The sequence below is a fragment of the Salvelinus sp. IW2-2015 genome, linkage group LG32 (genome assembly GCF_002910315.2).
Source record: "Salvelinus sp. IW2-2015 linkage group LG32, ASM291031v2, whole genome shotgun sequence".
Lineage (NCBI taxonomy): Eukaryota > Metazoa > Chordata > Actinopteri > Salmoniformes > Salmonidae > Salvelinus > Salvelinus sp. IW2-2015.
In genome coordinates, this window is record NC_036871.1 from 19,550,575 (window position 1) to 19,573,446 (window position 22,872).

Here is a 22,872-nt window from a genome sequence, read left to right on the forward strand (position 1 = left end):
CTGTGTCCCCTCTCTCTGGTCAGTCTCACTGGAGAAAAGAAGGAGAGAGCAGGGACCGTGAGAGGCRGACCCTCTGCTGCTCTCTCCTTCCCTCCGCTGAGAGTAATGCTGTGTTCAAAACAACTGGGAACTCGGAAGTCGGAAATCTCCGACTTCAGTGCGTTCAAGAGAACTGGGAACAAAAACAAAAAAAGATCTGACTGGGAAAATAGTTCTGAACTGTCATCCAAGTCGGAATTCCAAGTCGGAAACTCAGGCATCTTTCTAGAGCTCCCGACTTTCAGACCTGAAGATCACTTGCGTAATGATTTGACCTCCATTTTTCCCTAGTTCCCTGTTGTCTTGAAAGCACCATGACCATCAGATGCAGGTACCATCAGTGCTACACCATCAACTGACCTATTTTGTTATCAAAGCTCGAGTTTTGAAATATAATATGGTCTGAGAAGAACAATACTGGCAGGACAGGCATATAGCCAATATGCTGTGATAATGTATTAGGCCTAGTGCAAAAATCTAATTCCTACAAAACTGTTTTTACTAGGTTAATGTTTTAAAGAATTAAGTCATGTTTTTTAAAACCCTGAGGGGGAGATCTCGGCTTGCTTTTTGACTGTGAAAGTGATGTTGACTCAGAAAAAGTTGGTGACCACTGAAATACACAAACACAAGACAAKAAATGCAGGAAAGAGCAGTGAGTGTAGATAGTATGATTTCAGTAGGAGGATATGCAACGGATGACAATGTCAGAAAAGCATCAGGAAAAAGTTGATAAAAAGCCATGTTCAGCCAAAGCCTTGAATGCCCTGTGATATTGTTTAATCATACATATCAGTGTGTTGGGCTTGATTAATCACAGATTTATCACAGCGTTGAAGTAAAACAGATGATAATTTAAATGGGTCCGTGATTACTAGAAGTTGTGGCCTCACCTATGGCTCTCTAAAATGAAACGTTTCGGCAAACACTGTGATATTTGGATTCTCTCCAGGACCAGAGTGATTGGAAGTTACATGAAGGGAGACAGGATTCAGGAAGATGGACATTTTTATGGACTTCACAGAGCCAGGGTCACAGGGATCAGTGCCCAATATGCTGATATCTCTGCTCCATAGAGCAGCATAATATAGCAGCCTCTCTAAACGGATGCCAGGCCGGTGGAGGGCAAAGATGGGATAACCAGTCTGGAGATGTTTCCGAGATAGCTGCCTTCGCCAAGGCCAGTGAATTTCAAGCAGAAAGTGAGCAGGTACATCAGAAGAATCTCTATGGTTTAATGTTCACTGCAGGAAGCTCTGGGAAACCTTTACCTTTTAGTGGTAGAAAATGGAGTGGTAAAACAGAACTCTCAGGAACCTTCAGACATCTCCATGTGCTCTGTAATGATATTGATTACCCTTTTTACTGGCAGCTCTTGAAAGAACATGTCTGGGTGGTCAACAAGATGTGTCTTATGCACTACCAGCAAATAAAACTCTGCACATAGACGTGGCTGAGAAAACATTAGCCCTGATTGCTCTTGCAACTCAACTCTACCACATCTCGGAGCAGGAGTAGTTCATCCTTGTTTGTGATCCTCACTGACAAGTAATGATTTTACAAAAGTTTTCTTCACAGGCGTTCTCACATTGGGATAGGTTTTAATTTGAGTGCCCGTCTGCACCATGACTGAGATACATGATTGGAAAATGTAAGTTGGAAACTTAACATATTCACATTCAGTAGGACTCACTAATGAACACTCATCTGAGCTCAGGGAGAAATTACAAAAACTTTGTCAGTCAGGAGTAGGGTTGCAAAATTCCAGGAACTTTCAATAAATTCCCTGGTTGTCCAGAAATCCCGGTTGTAGGTTTACCGAAATCAGGATTTCTGTAAAACAAGGAAATTTATTGAACGTTCCTAGAATTTTGAAAACACTACTCAGGATATAGTAAATTATTATCCAAAATGGAGGAACTGAGTTATGACACCAATGTTGAATCACTTTGTTGTTTTCTGCTGATACAGATTGATTGATGTCAGTTAGGTATAAAATGTCAGTGTGGCAATTGACCGAGGTAAACAGTCCCTGTATCTATTGATTAGTCTGTTCAATGTAAAGAGGCAAAGACAGCCTATTGGGTCTGCATTTTAAGTGGTTGTAAATTTACACTGGGAACATCCTATATGCCATACCATTACCTCTATTTGCACAACCACATCAGCAAAATTTGCAATGCAGGAAATTGAGTCCACCATCTTCTTTCTGATTTGATACTGTGTTGCTGTGTATTTGCCGGGCACAACAAAAAGGAAACCAATCCAAGCATCACACAGTTCTTCTACCTAAATTACCTCTCCCCTCCCTGTCTCATTCACTCAACTGCGTTCCGACCACTCCCTGCACACACGCGTGCTGAGTGCGCACACATGCTCCTGTTAGGCCTACAGAAATAAAAGCCTATAAAAACAGATCTAACTGATGGGATACACCAGCTACATTCCTTGCCAGATGAGGACATTTTTATAACAAATTGAAAATGGACCTGTTGATTGAAATATGAAAAAGGTGTTCCAACAACGATCTGCAGTTTTGTAATAATTGCGTCCCATCTATTTTCCGCCTAGGCTACTTTGCAAACTGCTAGTGCCAAGAACAGCTCAAATGAGCAAAGCGAACCAACAGCATCATTACTTTAAGACATGAAGGTCAGTCAATCCGAAAATTTTCAAGAACTTTGAAAGTTTCTTCAAGTGCAATTGCAAAAACCATCAAGCGCTATGATGAAACTGGCTCTCATGAGGACCACCACAGGAAAGGAAGACCCAGAGTTACCTCTGCTGCAGAGGATAAGTTCATTAGAGTTACCAGCCTCCGAAATTGCAGCCCAAATAAATGCTTCACGGAGTCCAAGTAACAGACACATCTCAACATCGACTGTTCAGAGGAGACTGCTTGAATGGTCGAATGCCTTTATGGTCAAATTGCTGCAAAGAAAACACTACTAAATAATAAKAAKAAGAAGAAGAGACTTACTTGGGCCAAGAAACACGAGCAATGGACATTAGATTGTTGGAAACCTGTCCTTTGGTCTGATGAGTCCAAATTTGAGATTTTTGGTTCCAACCGTCGTGTTTTTGTGAGACGCAGAATAGTTGAACGGAGGATCTCTGCATGTTTGGTTCCCACCGTGACGCATGGAGGAGGAGCTGTGATGTTGTGAGGGTGCTTTGCTGGTGATACTGTCAGTGATTTATTTAGAATTCAAGCCACACTTAACCAGCATGCCTACCACAGCATTCTGCAGCAATACGTCATCCCATCTAGTTTGCGCATAGTGGAACTATCATTTGTTTTTCAACAGGACAATGACCCAACACACCTCCAGGCTGTGTAAGGGCTACTTTACCAAGAAGGAGAGTGATGGAGTGTTGCATCAGATGACCTGGCCTCCACAATCACCCGAGCTCAACCCAATTGAGATGGCTTGGGATGAGTTGGACCGCAGAGTGAAGGAAAAGCCGCCAACAAGTGCTCAGCATATGTGGGAACTCCTTCAAGACTGTTGGAAAAGCATTCCAGGTGAAGCTGGTTGAGAGAATGCCAAGAGTGTGCAAAGCTGTTATCAAGGCAAAGGGTGGCTACTTGAAGAATTTAAAATCTAAAATATATTTTTATTTGTTTAACCCTTTTTGGTTACTACATGATTCCTTATGTGTTATTACATAGTTTTGATGTCTTCACTATTATCCTACTATGTAGAAAATACAACAAAAAAAATAAGAAAAACACTTGAATGAGTAGGTGTGTCCAAACTTTTGACTGGTACTGTATATGGCGCAATTTAGCAATTAGGATTTGTTATCTGTAATGGTTATGATCAATTAGGCAATGTTGCTCACTGTTGGTTTAGGCTTATAGATAAATGCAAAACATTTAAATTTAGTGCAGTTCTTGTGTTCTAAAAATAGATTTCTTTACCATTCGAGTACTCGGGTACTCAGATTTTCTTTGGGTATCGGCAAGAACTCATACAGTGCAAATGCTAATTCCTAGTCTAGAGTACATTCTTCTCCAATGTTACAGAGGCCTGTGTGAATGAGGCTTTGTGATAACAATTAAAATCAGCTTTTACAGCTCATTTGTCATGTCTTGGCACTGAAACAGCGCTGAAGTGGAACCTAAACCATCTGTACGTTTTGATAGGTCAGGTTCAGGGGGAAGACAGATGTGTGGCCTCCAGTTGGGTGGCGATGAGAGGAGGAGAGGTCTCTCTCTCGCTCTCTGTCTCTTTCTCTCTCTCTATTTCCACTGGACCAGTGACCATTAATTTAGGATCCTATCAGTTCGCTGCTGATAGATATTAATTGACTTTTTCCCCCCATGCTCCCTCTTGGCTTAACGAGCTGCTCAGATGTCAGATGGCAATTACAGGGATACTATTTTCCTGCCTATTGATTCATCCTCCACAACGAGATTATTATACCGACGGCCTCAGCTGCTCTCTGTCTCTGTGGCCAAACTGAAACACTTAGGAATGTGACCCAAGACATATTTATAATCTCACAGAGTTTACACCAGGTACAATGTCTGCTGTACATAGAAGCTAAAGAGAGAGAGAGAGTGGATCTAGGCTGGCTAGCTATCACATAACAACACTTTACTGAAAACCGCCAAGGCGGGGGAGATAGAGGAGTAGAGAGCAGGGCTGACTGGGCTGGGGTGGTGGTGGTGTGTGTTTGTGTCAAGCTTTGGTGAAGATTGAGGACGAGCTGTGCAGGTTGGTTGCTATGTCAACACAGGGTGACCTCAGTGCGCTTGACAGAATGGGGGCTTGAGAAAGGGACTTGATGTAGCAGTCATCACTTGGCCCCTCTTACTCATTTTGGAGGTCAGACAGATGGGACCCTTGCGAGTTCCTTTTTATAATGAATATATTCTCCCGCAGAGGATGGTGATGGCTWCCTCCTCCGAGTAACAGACAAGACCATCAGGAAGACCATTTTGGGCTTCTGGACCATCAGCAAATATAAGCTACTATCTATGAATCCAATCTGTACTCCTATAATTAATTTATCTTACTTTATGTCCAAATTAGAACAAACGACAGGTTAACTCTTAGTCAAGTATGATGAATTTGTACAGACGAGTTTAGTGTAGCCATCTTATTTAAATAAGATAATTCATGTTAATATTATGAAGCTTGATTCAATATAAATACTGCTACATTTGCTGAAAACCCAACTTTTTAATGAACCATGAAACAACCTCTTTAATGGAAAGTGATCTAGACATTTCCACAATAAGAGAAAATTCCTCCCTGAACTTTACACAGTTCTCTTTGTCTAAGCCAGAGAAAAAAGGTTCAATAATTCAATATCACTTTTTCTCTGCTGCATGGGGAACATTTTCACAAAATATACTTTATCTCTGTGAAAAGGCAGGTCAAGAATGTATTATTTTGTTACAATAGAAAATGAAAATACGTTTTGTGTCTATGGGTTTCACTGCCCACTGCAACCTGCCTTTACATTGATCTGTTGTTGTACTCCCTCAGATACTGTTACCGTGCCAGTATATTGCTTTTATAGGTATATCTATTTGGTTGTTTTCCAGGGAGGATGCACAGTTTGGAATTCCATTGAATTGCTTTTTTCAGTGAATTAGTGGAAGTAGCTAAAACTTTAGGACGGCTGCACCCAGCCAGTACCCATGAAGGTCGCCGCGCCCGCCAAACGTGTACATTATACTGTGGGGTGAATGTTGCCGTGTAATCTGTCCATGAAAATAATGCCAGCTGCCAGCCTCGTGTGGACTGATAAGGCCTCCGACTGCACCTTGCTGGTGAGGAAAAAACAAAACACCACTGTTGAGATCCACAGCAGCTCCCAGGGACACTAACACCAAGTTGCAAACATTTAATTATACTGTACCGCTGTTGCTATGGGGCAACCGCGTCTTGATTCTCTCAGCTTGCTATGAAATGGATGCCTCTGGTATAGATTTAAGTCAGACAAGCCCTTAACGTATAATATTATATTACAGTTAGTCAGAGCCAGTCAAATTGATCTTATCTGTATAAAACCCCCACTGCATCCTCAACCTTTATGGTCTTATTTTTCATGCTGCTTGAGGTACTTTTCTCCCCTGTGAACCTATAAAACACAGGGCCGGCCAAAATAAACCCAATGAATGGCAACATAAATCAGGTTCAGTTCCATGGTGAGAGTTCTTAGGATTCTGGATCTATGGTATCTGAATATCTTGGTACTCAAATAGACTACTATCTGTATGGGTAATGCATTTACTGTACTTTCTGAAGTGGCTCATACACTGCTATTTCTATAATCTCTAAGAATGGTTATATAAAGTTTCAGGCCTTTGTTTGTAATGGGTTACAGATGATGGGTTATAGAGGATGGCAAAATGTCCTAGCAAAGCTCTGCAATAGGAAGATACTATACCTTTGCCTGTTTTGCATTTTATAATACATTTCCCATTATAAAATAAAAAAACTGTCAGGTCCTCCCGCTGTGCACGTATCCTCTGACCATTTGTACAGCTGTGATGCGGCCCCAGTGTAATGTCTCACTTGGAGGCGAATCGTCAGTAAATTGCCTTCAATTCAGACCTTTGCAAACTCACAGGCCTGCCTAACACACCAACGTATTGGGAGGTGTTGGTGGGATTTGAAGACAGACGCATTAGTCCCCTTCAACTTCCATGAACAAGATGTCACTAATGTGGGGCGTCCGTGGGCAGGCCCAATCAACGGTAAATAAACGCAGGCACTCTCACCTGCGCTGCACAGTGCCGTGGCTACAGCTTCTATTAAGGGCCAGAGAGGTCTGTCAGCTAAGCCCATTTCCACCCAACCATCTAAAGTGCAGGGATAAATCGAACTTCAGAATGATTGAAAGGCTTGCTGGCCAAGTAGGCTGGAGTGAGTGAAGGCATAGGTTTACTATTAGCATGTAAATACTGTTTTACTAGCCCAGATGTCAGGCCATCCATATGGTTTATGTAGTCCCATTGAGAGCTTCAACCCTTCCATACCTGCTTGCTCGGTAGGTATTGACTGGTGGAAAAAGGTATCCACCATCCACTGTATTAGCAATCAGGTCGAATATCACAGTGGATTGCCACTCAGAGTGAGAGTCTGCTTTATTGCAATTTACTTAGCTGTGTATAGGTGGAGCAAAGTGTGCCACTGCGAATTATCTAGTACAAGCGACATCTGCCTGGGAAGATTTGCCTGTCACAGAGATTTGTTTAAGTGCTCCGCTGTATTACGTTCCTGGCCGGGTTGCACTGTGCAGCAGTGTTGCTTTCTGGAGGCACCACATGGTTGACTGCATGTAGTCAGATTTTGGTGATCTATTTCAAGCAGTATAAATATATTTTTTAACTCCCGTTGATATGATTTGTGTATGCTCTCTATTGCCTGGTAGCTCAACTGTATATTTTAATGTGGTGATGTATAAATCAGCTAGAAATCATAATAACAAGGTTTTTATTAGCATCCATCTCCACAAAAGGTTCTCCTATCAGTTCCTCCCTTAGTATGGTGTACAAAATAATCTGCAGTCAAATGATCAATAGTTTTTTATATCCTGCAATGCTACTAGAAACACTATAGCATCACCTAGTGTTTATCAGAGGGCATTTCTCTACGTGGGAGGCAAAGTACTGTATCCCTGGAACACCAACTCTTCCGGGGTGATGACATATTCTGTGTTCTATATCGTGTCTCATAATCTTCTAATCTTCACCTTCCCAACATCTGGTAATTGGTACCGATCTGACTGTCAGAAACAGGAAGCATACATTTTTGATTCAAAGTGCTGATAGGTGGGCTGCAGATGACAAGATTTACCTCAGCTTTCTCATCCTGAGACCCTTTCCAAAGTGAATGGAATTTAATGGATGTTTTCTCCTTTCCTTGAAAGCGAGTTGTCTTTGCAGCATCATCTTGATATTCATTATGTTTGTCTCATAACTGTCTGGGTGATGAGGTAAAGCAATATGTCAAAGTAAATTGGTGTGTGTATGCATGCGTGCGTGACATATGTGTGTGTGCACGTAAGAGTGAGAGAGAGTGTTTAAAATGTATGTGTCGTTGTGTGTTCATTATTTCTGATTCTCCATCCTGAGGACAAAAATCATCATTTATTTATACAGAAGGATTCACTGAGTTGATTTCCCTACGCATCACATTTTATCTCAGAGCCTAGAAGTTCAGGACATCCTCCAAACTCGGCCACCGTTAATATCCTGCCTGCCCTGAAAATGTTCAGACGTGACCTGAGTCTCACCAGCCGTGTTTGACCTGGACAAAGTCCATGCTATGGCTCCAGGCACAGACCCTCACTTCCTACTTCTGTCCGATTAATCAAGCACTGTCACTGGCCACAGAGGGCCACCGCCACTGTACCCCTCAGGCCTGAACATGGTTGTGTCCCAAATGAGTTTTTTGACCGGAGTCCCCATTGGGCTCTGGTCAATAGAGCACTAAATAGGTAATAGGGTGCCATTTGGGACGATGACCATGTGGACGACCGTCGACCCACCAGAGGTCCAGCTTGTCACGACTTGATGAAGACTGACGTGCCCTGGTAGTTGATCATCAGCATTTACATACATGATATGAAAAGCTGTGCTTCATCACTCAAACTGCCACAGGCCCGGATCAAACGCCCATGACAAGCCCACCATTGCCATGCGTGTCACACTTTGAGGACAATGTGATCTATGAATAACAATGTGCAAACCCCATCTTTCTGATCATATCTAATGTGCCTTACTGTCCTCTTGTTTGATTGATGGCCATGTGCTTTTATTCATTCACATGCAACAAAGTGCAGTGTATACTGATTTAGTTGTATATCTCATTCTATGATAGGGACTACATTATGTGCTAGAGCAAAGAGGTGACTGTCTGTTTCTCCCCCTCACCCTGTTGGCTCATGAAGCCATGTTTAATTTCATCAAAACCAGCTCTCAGCAACTGGCTATTCCCTAGTTTGCTTTTGAGCTTTTAAATTGCCTGTGTATGCACACGACTCAGCAGAATGAAGGAATGGTAACCTGAACCCTTTTTAAGATAAAAAGTGCCAAAGCTTTGCATTTAATAACGCAAGAGATGTCTTTGAAGATGCCAGCACTGCCCTAAGTGCATTTGAGAGGACAGCATAATAAATGGAACTAAATGCAGTGCCAGTTTTGAGGGAAATGCAATGCACATGTGGATATACCCAATATACTGCATATCACATTTTGTTTTTAAACTAACACCAATAACTTCTCTATTTCAGGAAAAGATGACATGATTTCAAACGTTGTTTCTAACAATATGTATTATTCAACAAATGATTATATCCAAATCCCACAGTAACTATAACTATGCCCTTTTCAGGGAATTCCCCATCAGAAGAGTCAGAGGAGCGCGACAAGGAGCCCCGAACCCTGACCTACCCAGCGTACATCGCCAGCCTGCTGGACTCTGGTGCCAAGCGCATGGCGGCGGGGGTTCGCATGGACTGCAGCAGCCAGGGCCAGTGCCCGTACTCCTGCCACCTCTGCCACATGAGCCCTGGGCCTGGGCGTCCAGCCGAGCCTGTCCTGCTCCAGATCACTAAGGCCGCCCCGCTCTACGAGCTGGTCTCCAACAACCACACCTACCAGGTACAGAAAGTTTTCACTGAAAACCTTGGTTTACCCCCATTTTAGCAGTCCCAGAAACATTTTCAGGAGTGGATTCCTAAAAGCGTAAATAAAGTAGTGATACTTTAAGAGCAGTGTGCAAATTATTTCCATGCATAAAACCTCAGATTTGCTTTTCCAAATTTGAATTTAGAGCATAAAAGAACATTCACCACCAATATTTAAATGTAAATTCATACATTCAATCATGCAGCGAGAGAAGCCCTTGGTTTGGTTACCTGTAATGATGTACGCTGAGAGTCAGGAAGCAAGTTCAGGGAGTGAATACATGTAATTAATAAATTAACAAATCAAGAAAAACAAACAGCGCACTGACATGAAACAGCAACAATGACGACTGGGGAAGAAACCAAAAGGGAGTGACATGAAGGGCAGGTAATCAAGGAGGTGATGGAGTCCAGGTGAGTGTCATTCTGCGAGTTATGCCGGTGACAGGTGTGCGCCCTAATGAGCAGCCTGTTGACCTAGAGGCCAGAGAGGGAGCACACGTGACAGTACCCCCTCCCTGATGTGCGGTACCAGCCGCAGGACCCCGACCAAGATGACGATCCCGGGGATCAGGAGCGGACCGGTCACCTCTGCTAAGGTGCAGGATCCTGTCGATCCGGCTGAAACCTCCCCGGTTGCCTCAGTTGAGGCACGGGAACCTGTTCATCCAGTTTAGGCATGGGAATCTATCAAACCCGCTGAGGCCTCCCAGGTAGCTCTGGCTCCTACACCCGGGATCGTCCCTGTGGTTGGCGTCCTGCGGCTGGAGCCGAACGCGCCGGGGAGGGGGTACTGTCACGTGTGCTAGGTCTCTAGGTCACCATGCTCCCGCGCCTCAGCTGGATCGACAGGTTCCCGCACCTTAGCAGAGGGGAACGTCATCTTGGTCGTCGTCCTGCGGCTGGAGCCGCGCATCGGGGAGGGGGTACTGTTACGTGTGCTCCCTCTCCGGCCTCTAGGTCACCAGGCTGCTCGTTATGGCGCACACCTGTCACCATCGTTACGCGCATCAGTGCATTATGACACTCACCTGGACTCCATCACCTCCTTGATTACCTTCCCTATATCTGCCACTCCCTTTGGTTCCTTCCCCAGGCATCATTGTTTCTGTTTCAGTTTCCTGTCTGTGCATTGTTCGTGTTTTTTGTTTTGTATTATGTTTAATTTATTTTTAAAACACTCACTCCCTGAACTTGCTTCCCGACTCTCAGCGCACATCGTTACAGTACCGCAGCAAAACACCTATGCGAGATGTTTGACAATAGCGGTCGCAACAAGAGAAGCTGCTCTCCGACATAAAGATGTTGTGAAATTGTGTAGTGTATGCTGGACATAAGCCTACATCAATATGTCAGATGGCAAACGGTAAGCTAGAGGATGATTGCATGACCCCCTAGGGGGGCAGATCATATTGATGTCTAGACTCAGGCTGGGTGTTATTGACAGTGTTTGCTCCATCCTCCTGTCTCTTTGCAGGCACTGCAGGAGGCCATGATGAGCATGCTGTGGTGTTCTGGGAAAGGTGATGTAATCGATGACTGGTGCCGTTGTGACTCAAGTGCATTCGGGACAGATGGACTGCCAACATGTGCCCCTCTCCCTCAGCCTAGGTGAGTCACTCAAAACATTCTGTCTACTCGACTTGATAAACACAAGTAAGATTGCATGTATTGATATCTAAAGATGAGCTTGTCTTGTCATGATTTTCTGAGTTAGTTAGGTGTAACTCTTTTTATTGTCTCCCAGGCTCAGGTTGTCCCACTCCTATGAGCCCAGCAGTTCATTGGTCATCGTGGAATGGAATCACACTGAGCCACCAATCGGGGTGCGGATCGTGGATTACCTCATTAGCCAGGAGAAAGTGACAGAGAGGACAGACCACTCCAAAATGGAGACAGGTACATCCCTTCTCTGTTTCAGTTTTGAGGATGTGTGGTATTTACATTCATTTCATACAGTTTGTCCATGTATAAATACAAAAATAGCTGTGCATGGTTGCTAAATGTTGAGGCAAGGAAAGGAAACCTCTAACTATATGTTACCACAGTAAAATTCCAGATTCTTATATTAATAATTTACATTTATTATTATTGTAGTTTTGCATATAACCACAAGATGGTGGTCAATGCTAACAATAGTGTGGTCTGCATTTTAGATTTCTTGAGTTAACAATTACTAAATGTGCAAAGTAGTGGAGTGCATCACACATGTTCTAGTGCTGAATCATCTACATCTGTCACTTCATCACACAGAGAAAAGTATATCAAATTATTAAATAAGATGATTTTAAGATAAAAAATAGAATGGCAAAGCTGTAAAACATCCTAAATATAAACCATAAACTTTGTGAATATCATTGGTGTTTAATATGAGGGTTTCCGCATGAAATACTCTTTAAATATATGTGTTTATTAACAAACTTTTATGTATTTTACTATGTCAATATGGATTTGGTGTGAATGTTTTGGCATCAAAAGGGTGGCAGTTGTGAAAAAGTCAATAGTTGGAAGAGTTGCAGAATTAATTCAAAATAATGGCATTTTTGAATAGGTGCTATTTTCTTTTGAACAATATGGTCTATCTACTAGAAACTCATGGAAAATATGGATACAGATATAATAAATTAATACTATGTACAGTTGAAGTCAGAAGTTTACATACTAACTTGACTGTGCCTTTAAACAGCTTGGAAAATTCCAGGAAATTATGTCATGGCTTTAGAAGCTTCTGATATGCCAATTGACATAATTTGAGTCAATTGGAGGTGTACCTGTGTATGTATTTCAAGGCCTACCTTCAAACTCGGTGCCTCTTTGCTTGACATCATGGGAAAATCAAAAGAAATCAGCCAAGACCTCAGAAAAAAATTGTAGACCTCCCCATGTCTCGTTCATCCTTGGGAGCAATTTCCAAACGCTTGAAGGTACCATGTTCATCTGTACAAACAATAGTATGCAAGTATAAACACCATGGGACCACGGCTCAGCCGTCATACCGCTCAGGAAGGAGACGCGTTCTGTCTCCTAGAGATGAACGTACTTTGGTGCGAAAAGTGCAAATCAATCCCAGAACAACAGCAAAGGACCTTGTGAAGATGCTGGAGGAAACAGGTACAAAAGTATCTATATCCACAGTAAAACGAGTCCTATATCGACATAACTGAAAGGCCGCTCGCAAGGAAGAAGCCACTGCTCCAAAACCGCCATAAAAAGCCAGACTACGGTTTGCGGGGACAAAGATTGTACTTTTTGGAGAAATGTCCTCTGGTCTGATGAAACAAAAATAGAACTGTTTGGCCATAATGACCATCGTTATGTTTGGAGGAAAAAGTGGGAGGCTTGCAAGCCGAAGAACACCATCCAACAGTGAAGCACGGCGGTGGCAGCATCATGTTGTGGGGTGCTTTGCTGCAGGAGGGACTGGTGCACTTCACAAAATAGATGGCATCATGAGGCAGGAAAAATATGTGGATATATTGAAGCAACATCTCAAGACATCAGTCAGGAAGTTAAAGCTTGGTCGCAAATGGGTCTTCCAAATGGACAATGACCCCAACCATACTTCCAAAGTTGTGGCAAATGGCTTAAGGACAACAAAGTCAAGGTATTGGAGTGGCCATCACAAAGCCCTGACCTCAATCCTGTAGAAAATTTGTGGGCAGAACAGACAAGCGTGTGCATACAAGGAGGCCTACAAACCTGACTCAGTTACATCAGCTCTGTCAGGAGGAATTCACTGAACTTATTGTGGAAGCTTGTGGAAGGCTACCCGAAACGTTTGACCCAAGTTAAACAATTTAAAGGCAATGCTACCAAATACTAATTGAATGTTTGTAAACTTCTGACCCACTGGGAATGTGATTAAATAAATAAAAGCTGAAATAAATAATTCCTCTACTATTATTCTGACATTTCACATTCTTAAATTAAAGTGGTGATCCTAACTGACCTAAGACAGGGAATTTTTACTAGAAATTAAATGTCAGGAATTGTGAAAAACTGAGTTTAAATGTATTTGGCTAAGGTGTATGTAAACTTCCGATTTCAACTGTATATACAGTGGGGAGAACAAGTATTTGATACACTGCCGATTTTGCAGGTTTTCCTACTTACAAAGCATGTAGAGGTCTGTCATTTTTATCATATGTACACTTCAACTGTGAGAGACGGAATCTAAAACAAAAATCCAGAAAATCACATTGTATGATTTTTAAGTAATTAATTTGCATTTTATTGCATGACATAAGTATTTGATCACCTACAACCAGTAAGAATTCCGGCTCTCACAGACCTGTTAGTTTTTCTTTAAGAAGCCCTCCTGTTCTCCACTCATTACCTGTATTAACTGCACCTGTTTGAACTCGTTACCTGTATAAAAGACACCTGTCCACACACTCAATCAAACAGACTCCAACCTCTCCACAATGGCCAAGACCAGAGAGCTGTGTAAGGACATCAGGGATAAATTGTAGACCTGTACAAGGCTGGGATGGGCTACAGGACAATAGCCAAGCAGCTTGGTGAGAAGGCAACAACTGTTGGCACAATTTATAGAAAATTGAAGAAGTTCAAGATGACGGTCAATCACCCTCGGTCTGGGGCTCCATGCAAGATCTCACCTCGTGGGGCATCAATGATCATGAGGAATGTGAGGGATCAGCCCAGAACTACACGGCAGGACCTGGTCAATGACCTGAAGAGAGCTGGGACCACAGTCTCAAGAAAACCATTAGTAACACACTACTGCCGTCATGGATTAAAATCCTGCAGCGCACGCAAGGTCCCCCTGCTCAAGCCAGCGCATGTCCAGGCCCGTCTGAAGTTGCCAATGACCATCTGGATGATCCAGAGGAGGAATGGAGAAGGTCATGTGGGTCTGATACAAAAATAAGACTTTTGCTCTAAACTCCACTCGCCGTGTTTGGAGGAATAGAAGGATGAGTACAACCCAAGAACCCATCCCAACCGTGAAGCATGGAGGTGGAAACATCATTCTTTGGGGATGCTTTTCTGCAAAGGGGACAGGACGACTGCACCGTATTGAGGGGGGATGATGGGGCCATGTATCGCGAGATCTTGACCAACAACCTCCTTCCCTCAGTAAGAGCATTGAAGATGGGTCGTGGCTGGGTCTTCCAGCATGACAACGACCCGAAACACACAGCCAGGGCAACTAAGGAGTGGCTCCGTAAGAAGCATCTCAAGGTCCTGGAGTGGCCTAGCCAGTCTCCAGACTGAACCCAATAGAAAATCTTTGGAGGGAGCCGAAAGTCCGTATTGCCCAGCGACAGCCCCGAAACCTGAAGGATCTGGAGAAGGTCTGTATGGAGGAGTGGGCCAAATCCCTGCTGCAGTGTGTGCAAACCTGGTCAAGAACTACAGGAAACGTATGATCTCTGTAATTGCAAACTAAGGTTTCTGTACCAAATATTCAGTTCTGCTTTTCTGATGTATCAAATACTTATGTCATGCAATAAAATGCAAATTAATTACTTAAAAATCATACAATGTGATTTTCTGGATTTTTGTTTTAGATTCCGTCTCTCACAGTTGAAGTGTACCTATGATAAAAATTACAGACCTCTACATGCTTTGTAAGTAGGAAAACCTGCAAAATTGTCAGTGTATCAAATACTTGTTCTCCCCACTGTATATATATATWTTTTTTTAGTTATTCAAGTATGTATTACCGACACTATCATAGCTTGCCATAGAAAAATTACTGACGATTCTGGTATTTTTGCAATCATAAGCAAGTCCCATTCCAGGAAACTCTGGATGAGTGCTTTTCTAGCAAGGGATAAGTGGACTGCTTCCACACAGACCCTATTGGCTTTTCTACTGTTTCAAGTTGCTGTAATTACCATAATGGACTGGTTGTTTTCACCAAAAGTCTAGCTGGGGAGTCCTGTGCAGTCTCAACTTATTTCCCGAGCAATGGCCCTTCAGCCCACCCTGGATTCACTTATAGCATCCCATTTTAAGCTTGAAATAGGTTGCTTTTCTGGCAAACATATGATGACAAAAATTATTGACCGATGAAACTGATTAGGCTGACATACTGAAAATGACCCATAAGATACACATGGCTCAAAACTATAAGTGTTTTTAAATCTTTGTGGATTGATTGCTTCAAAGCACACACCTTGAATGTCAAATATAGGTTGTGGAATGGAACTCTGCAGACAGTAGGCTACAGATCTTGGACCACCTAGGGGCAGAGGAAAGATATCTGGTCATCAAGATGGMGCTGATAGAGATGGCAGCTTCGCTTCTAGTCCTTAGGAAACTGTGCAGTATTTTTTTAAATTTCTTATTTTGTTAGCCCAGAAAATCTTGTGTTATTACATACAATCGGGAAGAACTATTGGACATCAGAGAGACGTCAACTTACCAGCACTACGACCAGGAAAACGACTTTCCCAAAGTGGATCCTTTGTCTGCACCTCCAAGGGCATTTGAACTGATTCCAGAGGCCGACCCAAAACAACGCCGCCGGAGGAGAAGGTGACGGAGCAGTCTTCTAATGAGGCTTCAGATGCGCGCACACCAAGCACCGCTTCCGAGTATATTACACGCTAATGTCCAGTCCCTAGTTAACAAAGTCAACGAAATCAGGGTAACAGTTGCTTTCCAGAGATATCCGGGATTGTAACATACTCTGTTTCACGGAAACATGGCTAGCTGGGGACATGCTGTCGGAGTCCATACAGCCAATGGGATTTTCAGTGCATCGCACCAACAGGAATAAACATCTCTCTGGTAAGAAGAAGGGTATGTTTCATGATTAACGACTCATGGTGTAATTGTAACATACAGGAACTCAAGTCCTTTTGTTCACCTGACCTAGAATTCCTCACAATGAAATGCCGACCGTATTATCTCCCAAGAGAACACTCCTCGGTTATCGTCACAGTCGTGTACATCCCCCCGCAAGCGAATACCAAGACGGCCATCAAGGAACTTCACTGGACTTTATGCAAACTGGAAACCATATATCCTGAGGCTGCATTTATTGTAGCTGGGGATTTTAACAAAGCTAATTTTAGAACAAGGCTACCTAAATTCTATCAGCATATTGATTGCGGTACTCGAGCGAGTAACATGCTCAACCATTGCTACTCTAACTTCCGCGATGCATACAAGGCCCTCCCCCGCCCTCATTTTGGCAAATCTGACCTAGGTCTATCCAACGCTGGTCTGACCAATCGGATTCCACGATTCAAGATTGCTTTGATCATGTGGACTCGGATATGTTCCGGGTAGCCTCAGATAATAACAGTGACGTATATGCTGACTCGGTGAGCGAGGTTATAAGGAAGTGTATAGAAGATGTTGTACCCACTGTGACTATTAAAACCTTCCCTAACCAGAAACCATGGAATGATGGCAGAAATCACGTACCACTGCATTTAATCATGGCAAGGCGACTGGAAATATGACTGAATACAAACCGTGTAGTTATTCCCTCCGTAAGGCAATCAAACAAGCAAAGTGTCAGTATAGAGACAAAGTGGAGTCGCCATTCAACAGCTTAAACACGAGACGTATGTGGCAGGGTCTACAGWCAATCAMGGATTACAAAAAKAAAACCAGCCCYGTCGTGGACATCGACGTCTTGCTYCCAGACAAATTAAACAACTWCTTTRCWCRCTTTGAGGACAATACAGTGCCACCGACGCGGCTCGCTACCAAGGACTGTGGCCTCTCCTTCTCCGTGGCCGACGAGAGTAAAACATTTAAACATGTTAACCCTCGCAATGCTGCCGCCCTAGCCACATCCTCAGAGCATGCGCAGACCAGCTGGCTGGTTTGTTTATGCACATATTCAATCAATCCCTATCCCGGTATGCTGTCCCCAAATGCTTCAAGATGACCACCATTGTTCCTGATCCCAAGAAAGCTAAGGTAACTGAACTAAATGGCTTGATAGCACTGAACTAAATGGCTTGATAGCACTCACTTCTGTCATCATGAAGTGCTTAGAGAGACTAGTCAAGGATCATTTCACCTCCACCCTACCTGTCACCCTAGACCCACTTCAATTTGCTTACCGCCCCAATAGGTCCACAGACGATGCAATCGCCATCACACTGCACAGTGCGCTATCCCATCTGGACAAGAGGAATACCTATGTAAGAATGCTGTTCATTGTCTACAGCTCAGCATTCAACACCATAGTACCCTCCAAACTCGTCATTAAGCTTGAGACCCTGGGTCTCGACCCCGCCCTGTGCAACTGGGTCCTGGACTTCCTGACGGGCCGCCCCCAGGTGGTGAAGGTAGGAAACAACATCTCCACTCCACTGATCCTCAACACTGGGGCCCCACAAGGGTGCATTCTCAGCCCTCTCCTGTACTCCCTGTTCACCYACGACTGCGTGGCCATGCACACCTCCAACTCAATCATCAAGTTTGCAGACGACACAACAGTGGTAGGCTTGATTACCAACAACGACGAGGCAGCCTACAGGGAGGAGGTGAGGGCCCTCGGAGTGTGGTGTCAGGAAGATAACCTCTCACTCAATGGAGAAGGTGGAAAGTTTTAAGTTCCTCAGTGTACATATCACCGAAAAACTGAAATGTTCACGCATACAGACAGTGTGGTGAAGAAGGCGCAACAGCACCTCTTCAACCTCAGAAGGCTGAAAGAAATGTGGCTTGTCACCAAAAACCCTCACTAACGTTTACAGATGCACAATTGAGAGTATCCTGTCGGGTTTTATCACTGCTTGGTACGGCAACTGCACCTTCTCACAACTGCAAGGCTTTCCAGAGGGTGTTGCGGTCTGCTACATCTACAGGACATCTACAGCACCCGATGTCACAGGAAGGCAAAAAAGATCATCAAGGACAATAACCACCCGAGGCACTGCCTGTTCACCCCGCTTCCATCCAGAAGGCGAGGTCAGTAAAGGTGCATCAAAGCTGGGACAGAGAGATTGAAAAACAGCTTCTATCTCAAGGTCATCAGATTGTTAAATAGCCACCACTAGCACAGAGAGGCAGCTGCCTACCTACCGACTTGATACCATTAGCCACTTTAATAAATGGAACACAAGTTTACTTTAATAATAATGCCACTTTAAGAATGTTTACATATCTCGCATTACTCATCTCATATGTATATAATGTATACTGTATCCTTCACAATCTATTGCATCTCAGCCGCTCTGTCACTGCTCATCCATATATTTTATAGTTATATATTCTTATCCCATTCCTTTACTAGATTGTGTGTATTAGGTTTTGTTGTGGAATTTGTTAGATATTAGGTTTTGTTGTTAGATACTGCTGCACTGTCGGATCTAGAAGCATAAGCATTTCGCTACACTCGTAATAACATCTGCTAACCATGTGTTTGTGACCAATAAAATTGGATTTGAAAGAAACATTGTCGTAACGAGTGGTTCTGATTTAAGCATTCAGTCACCTGTCAGATTAAACCCCAAAAATCATGTGGTAAATAACCTTCAGATGAACCTACTATAACTCCAAAGATCCTCGCTGGGCCTCTTCCCTCTGGAAATGTGCTCTCTGTTGTACAGGTGTTATCTATCTAGAACATATTAAATGTTTCTTCGGCTGTCCCCATAGGAGAACCCTTTGAAGAACCCATTTTGGTTTGAGGCAGAACCCTTTTTGGATCTAGGTAGAACCCTTTTGGGTTCTATGTAGAACCCTGTCCATAACGTAATAGGATTTAATCTTATAGCTACACTTCTAACGTATGCATTTTGTTTGGCGAAAACCCTTATGTTGCACGGGATTAAATAACCATCTCTATAGGTCTATTTGTATAATGAAGTATTGGACTTGAATACAAGTGCATAATATATTTTGGTTCCAATATAATGTCATCTAGCCTGTCTTGATGTGAACAGGTTTAATTTAGTAATAATTGAAAGTGACATTGATTACTTGGCACCACCAACCAAAACAGAACAAATCAACCGAGATATACAGATGGGCGTGTTTTTTATCGATCAAAACATTTTTCTGTTTTAGATTGATGATGAATAATCTGGTGTGTTTTGCACCTGTTGCATATCCCACGTTATCCAGTTGATACAGTGCCACACAGTGATACATATTGTTATTGACGTTTCACATAATGTGTCTTTACACAGATCCTCTTGTCTGATTGCGCTATATGGCCCTCAGTCTTTAGAGTCATTCATCCATATACAAAGGGGAGATTTACTTTCCCTGTCCAGTTTATTCAAGCTATACTGCTCATCCCAAACCCCGACATCAAAATGTTGTGGCCGATTACAACCAAAATAACATAATGTTATATCAAGTCCAAATGTGGGACTGTGAAAAAGTGATCGATGAGGTGCTATTGCAAGGGCTAAGACTTACTGGAAGGGAAGACAGTTTTTTTTGGTCTTACTGTGGACTTAAACCTTTCATCTCTGTTAGGCCTGGATTTGAATGTGATTCAAAACAGCTTCTATGCAGTKTTTACTGGAAAGATCGGAACAGATTCCATGGAATGTCAAAAAGATGACTACATAATCTTATCCCTCATTTTGTAAAGACTCATAAGAAAAATATGGGGGATTTTTTTCCATTTTTCAAAAGAGAACTTGGACAACCGTTTCCYTCATTTACACAAAGCAACGGGGTGTTCCTCACATTGTACTGTACGCTGGTCACTTTCGTGCTTCCCGTCGCCTCGGATTACATGACCATATATTGTAGCTAGATACATACTGTATAATATATCATAGCTAATGATTGTAGTCCGGCCCTCTGGACAGGGGCTGGTTGTGTGCTAATCTTACACATAATGGGATTCAGRCACACAACTTGACATCATAGCCCTCTCCCAGATGTTTAAGTTGACTAAATCGGAAGTCTGCTTTTRGTCATCACCCACGGGCCAGACTCCCTGAGATCACCCAATAACGACAGGGTTTATTCAGGGGTCAGTGGGACATGACATCCAATYCGTAAACAGATTACTCACACCCATGTGCCACACTTCCTCCCTGGCAGGACAATAGAGCAAGGAGAGCTCCTGAAAGGGATGAATGTTTCCACCGAGCGCTTTGGCGGCCGATGAGCTCACCTCATCTGTTAGGCAAGGTCAGGTGCCAGGGCAGGTGCATCACAGAAGCTGGCACAGTCTCTAGGCGGCTTCATAGACACACACATACCCAGAGATCAAAAGTCCAGCTGTGAGTAGCATAGAAACTGGCCCCACACCTGGGTAGGGTCAAACTCAGACAGAGTTCAAGGGGCTAAGGTCTTTATTGAAGCACACAGTGTAATGACATATGGTCATGGATCTAATGTTTACATTAAACTTGTGAAAATGAAGTGTGTCTGGCTTTGGCTGTACAGCGTGGAAGGAACTCACCTTCCTATAAAGTCCAGTCTAGTGATTTTGTGTTTCCTATCCTTCAAGTGTGGCCCAGATGGCATATGCCCATGTGGCACGAAGCCTCAGCCACATCTGGAACGATACCCGGGGTTACTGCCACCTTTATATCAATTTACAGTATGTAAACAGTGGCTTTAATCCCAGACTCAAGACAGGAAAACTAATGTCCTCAGACTTTGGATGCCCTTTCCAATAAGCTTTACATGGTGAATTGTACAGGCCTATAATTTAACAAAATTGAAGACTGCTTGGTTCAATGAAACTCTCCACTACCGTCCATTACTGCCACCCATGTTGTGGCTTCAGACCAGATGTAACACATTTGATTTTGTCTATTTAAGTTTAGTCATGATGGTCTAGTTTACTGCAAAATGGTAATCACAACAAACAACAAACGTTGATGAGGCGAGAGATGTCAAACATAGCAATGCCACAAAAACAACCCTTGAGCTCATAATCACTGTCAAGCTGAGCTCTGACAAGTGGCAACACCACACTCAATTCCCAGACAAATATTTACTTTACAAATGAAGTTGAAAGTCTGTGGTCCAGAAGGGATATTAGGAGAGCCAAGAGACGACGGCGTCCCCACAGCAGAGGGGGAGTTGGACCGCACCATCAAACAACCATGTGTTACATGCAAACAAAAGTCATGAAAAAAACACACAGATGTCAGGCCCGCCATCCTAACATGTGGGGAGACCATTAGAAAATGGTACGGACTGCTGTTGCAGCCACTCAGAAACATTATTAATGCAAGTGTGGTGTGGTGAGGCTCTATGCATGGCAGGAATTTTTGAGCTAGAGGAAAGACAATTATCTCTAACTGTTGGATTGAAAGGATTATCATAAGCATACACTACACAACTGTATGTGGATACCCCTTCAAATGAGTGGATTTGGCTATTTCAACCACTCCTGTTGTATCAAACAGAGCACACAGCCATGAAATCTCCAAAGACCAACATTGGCAGTAGAAGAGCTCAGTGACTTTCAACGTGGCACCGTCATAGGATGCCACCTTTCCAAAGTCAGTTCGTAAAATGTCTGCCCTGCTAGAGCTGCTCCAGTCAACTGTAAGTGCTGTTATTGTGAAGTGGAAATGTCTAGGAGCAACAATGGCTCAGCCGCGATGTGGCAGGCCACACAAGTTTACAGAATGGGACCACAGTGCAGAAGCGCATAGCGAATAAAAATCACTACCGAGCTCGTGAGCTTCATGAAATKTTATTTTTTGCCCCATCTCATTCTCCTCTCAACCAAATCACTTTTACATAAAGTGGGACCCTAAAAACATTATGCATTATGTAATGCCTCCCAAAATGTATGATTAATACATTGTCATTAATCAGAAATCAACTGGGTTTCATCTTTGTAATGCGACCCAACCGTGTAATTGCCATTTTGAATGCTTTTTGGACATCATATTTGGAGTTTGGCAAATCTCAGATTCAGCTTTGGAACACACACAMGTTCAAGTGCTATCAGCTTCGGTTCAGTATTTAAATTTTCCCTTTTGCCCGATTTCAAGAACAGACGATTTATCCCATCTCTAAGGCCATAATCGAAAGTAATGCAGTATAAATCGCAAGCGGTTCTATGACGTAAATGGCAGAGGCAGTGTTCTTATCAAAGGCTTTTTTGTGAGAAAGTCTACGCAGAWTGAAGCGTTCTTCCTCCCTCTCTCCAAGAAACTTCACTTTTAAAAATGACACCCCCTCCTACCCCACTTCAAATAGGGCTTTATTTCCTCTATTGCTATGAAAAAGACAATGCGTTCTGTTGCA

The 22,872-nt window shown here is 43.1% G+C and overlaps 1 protein-coding gene across 8 annotated transcripts in view; it reads left to right on the plus strand.

Annotated features, from left to right (window-relative positions):
- Positions 1 to 22,872, plus strand: part of LOC111957288 (astrotactin-1) — a 247,681-nt gene that overhangs the window by 189,074 nt on the left and 35,735 nt on the right. For 7 of the 8 annotated variants that reach the window (XM_070436721.1, XM_023978078.2, XM_023978079.2 and 4 more), the window contains exons 17-19: positions 9,399 to 9,667; positions 11,171 to 11,304; positions 11,441 to 11,592. In XM_070436721.1, the coding sequence (XP_070292822.1) occupies positions 9,399 to 9,667; positions 11,171 to 11,304; positions 11,441 to 11,592 (555 nt within the window). The remainder of the gene's footprint in view (positions 1 to 9,398; positions 9,668 to 11,170; positions 11,305 to 11,440; positions 11,593 to 22,872) is intronic. The other variant, XM_023978080.2, reaches the window with a different exon arrangement.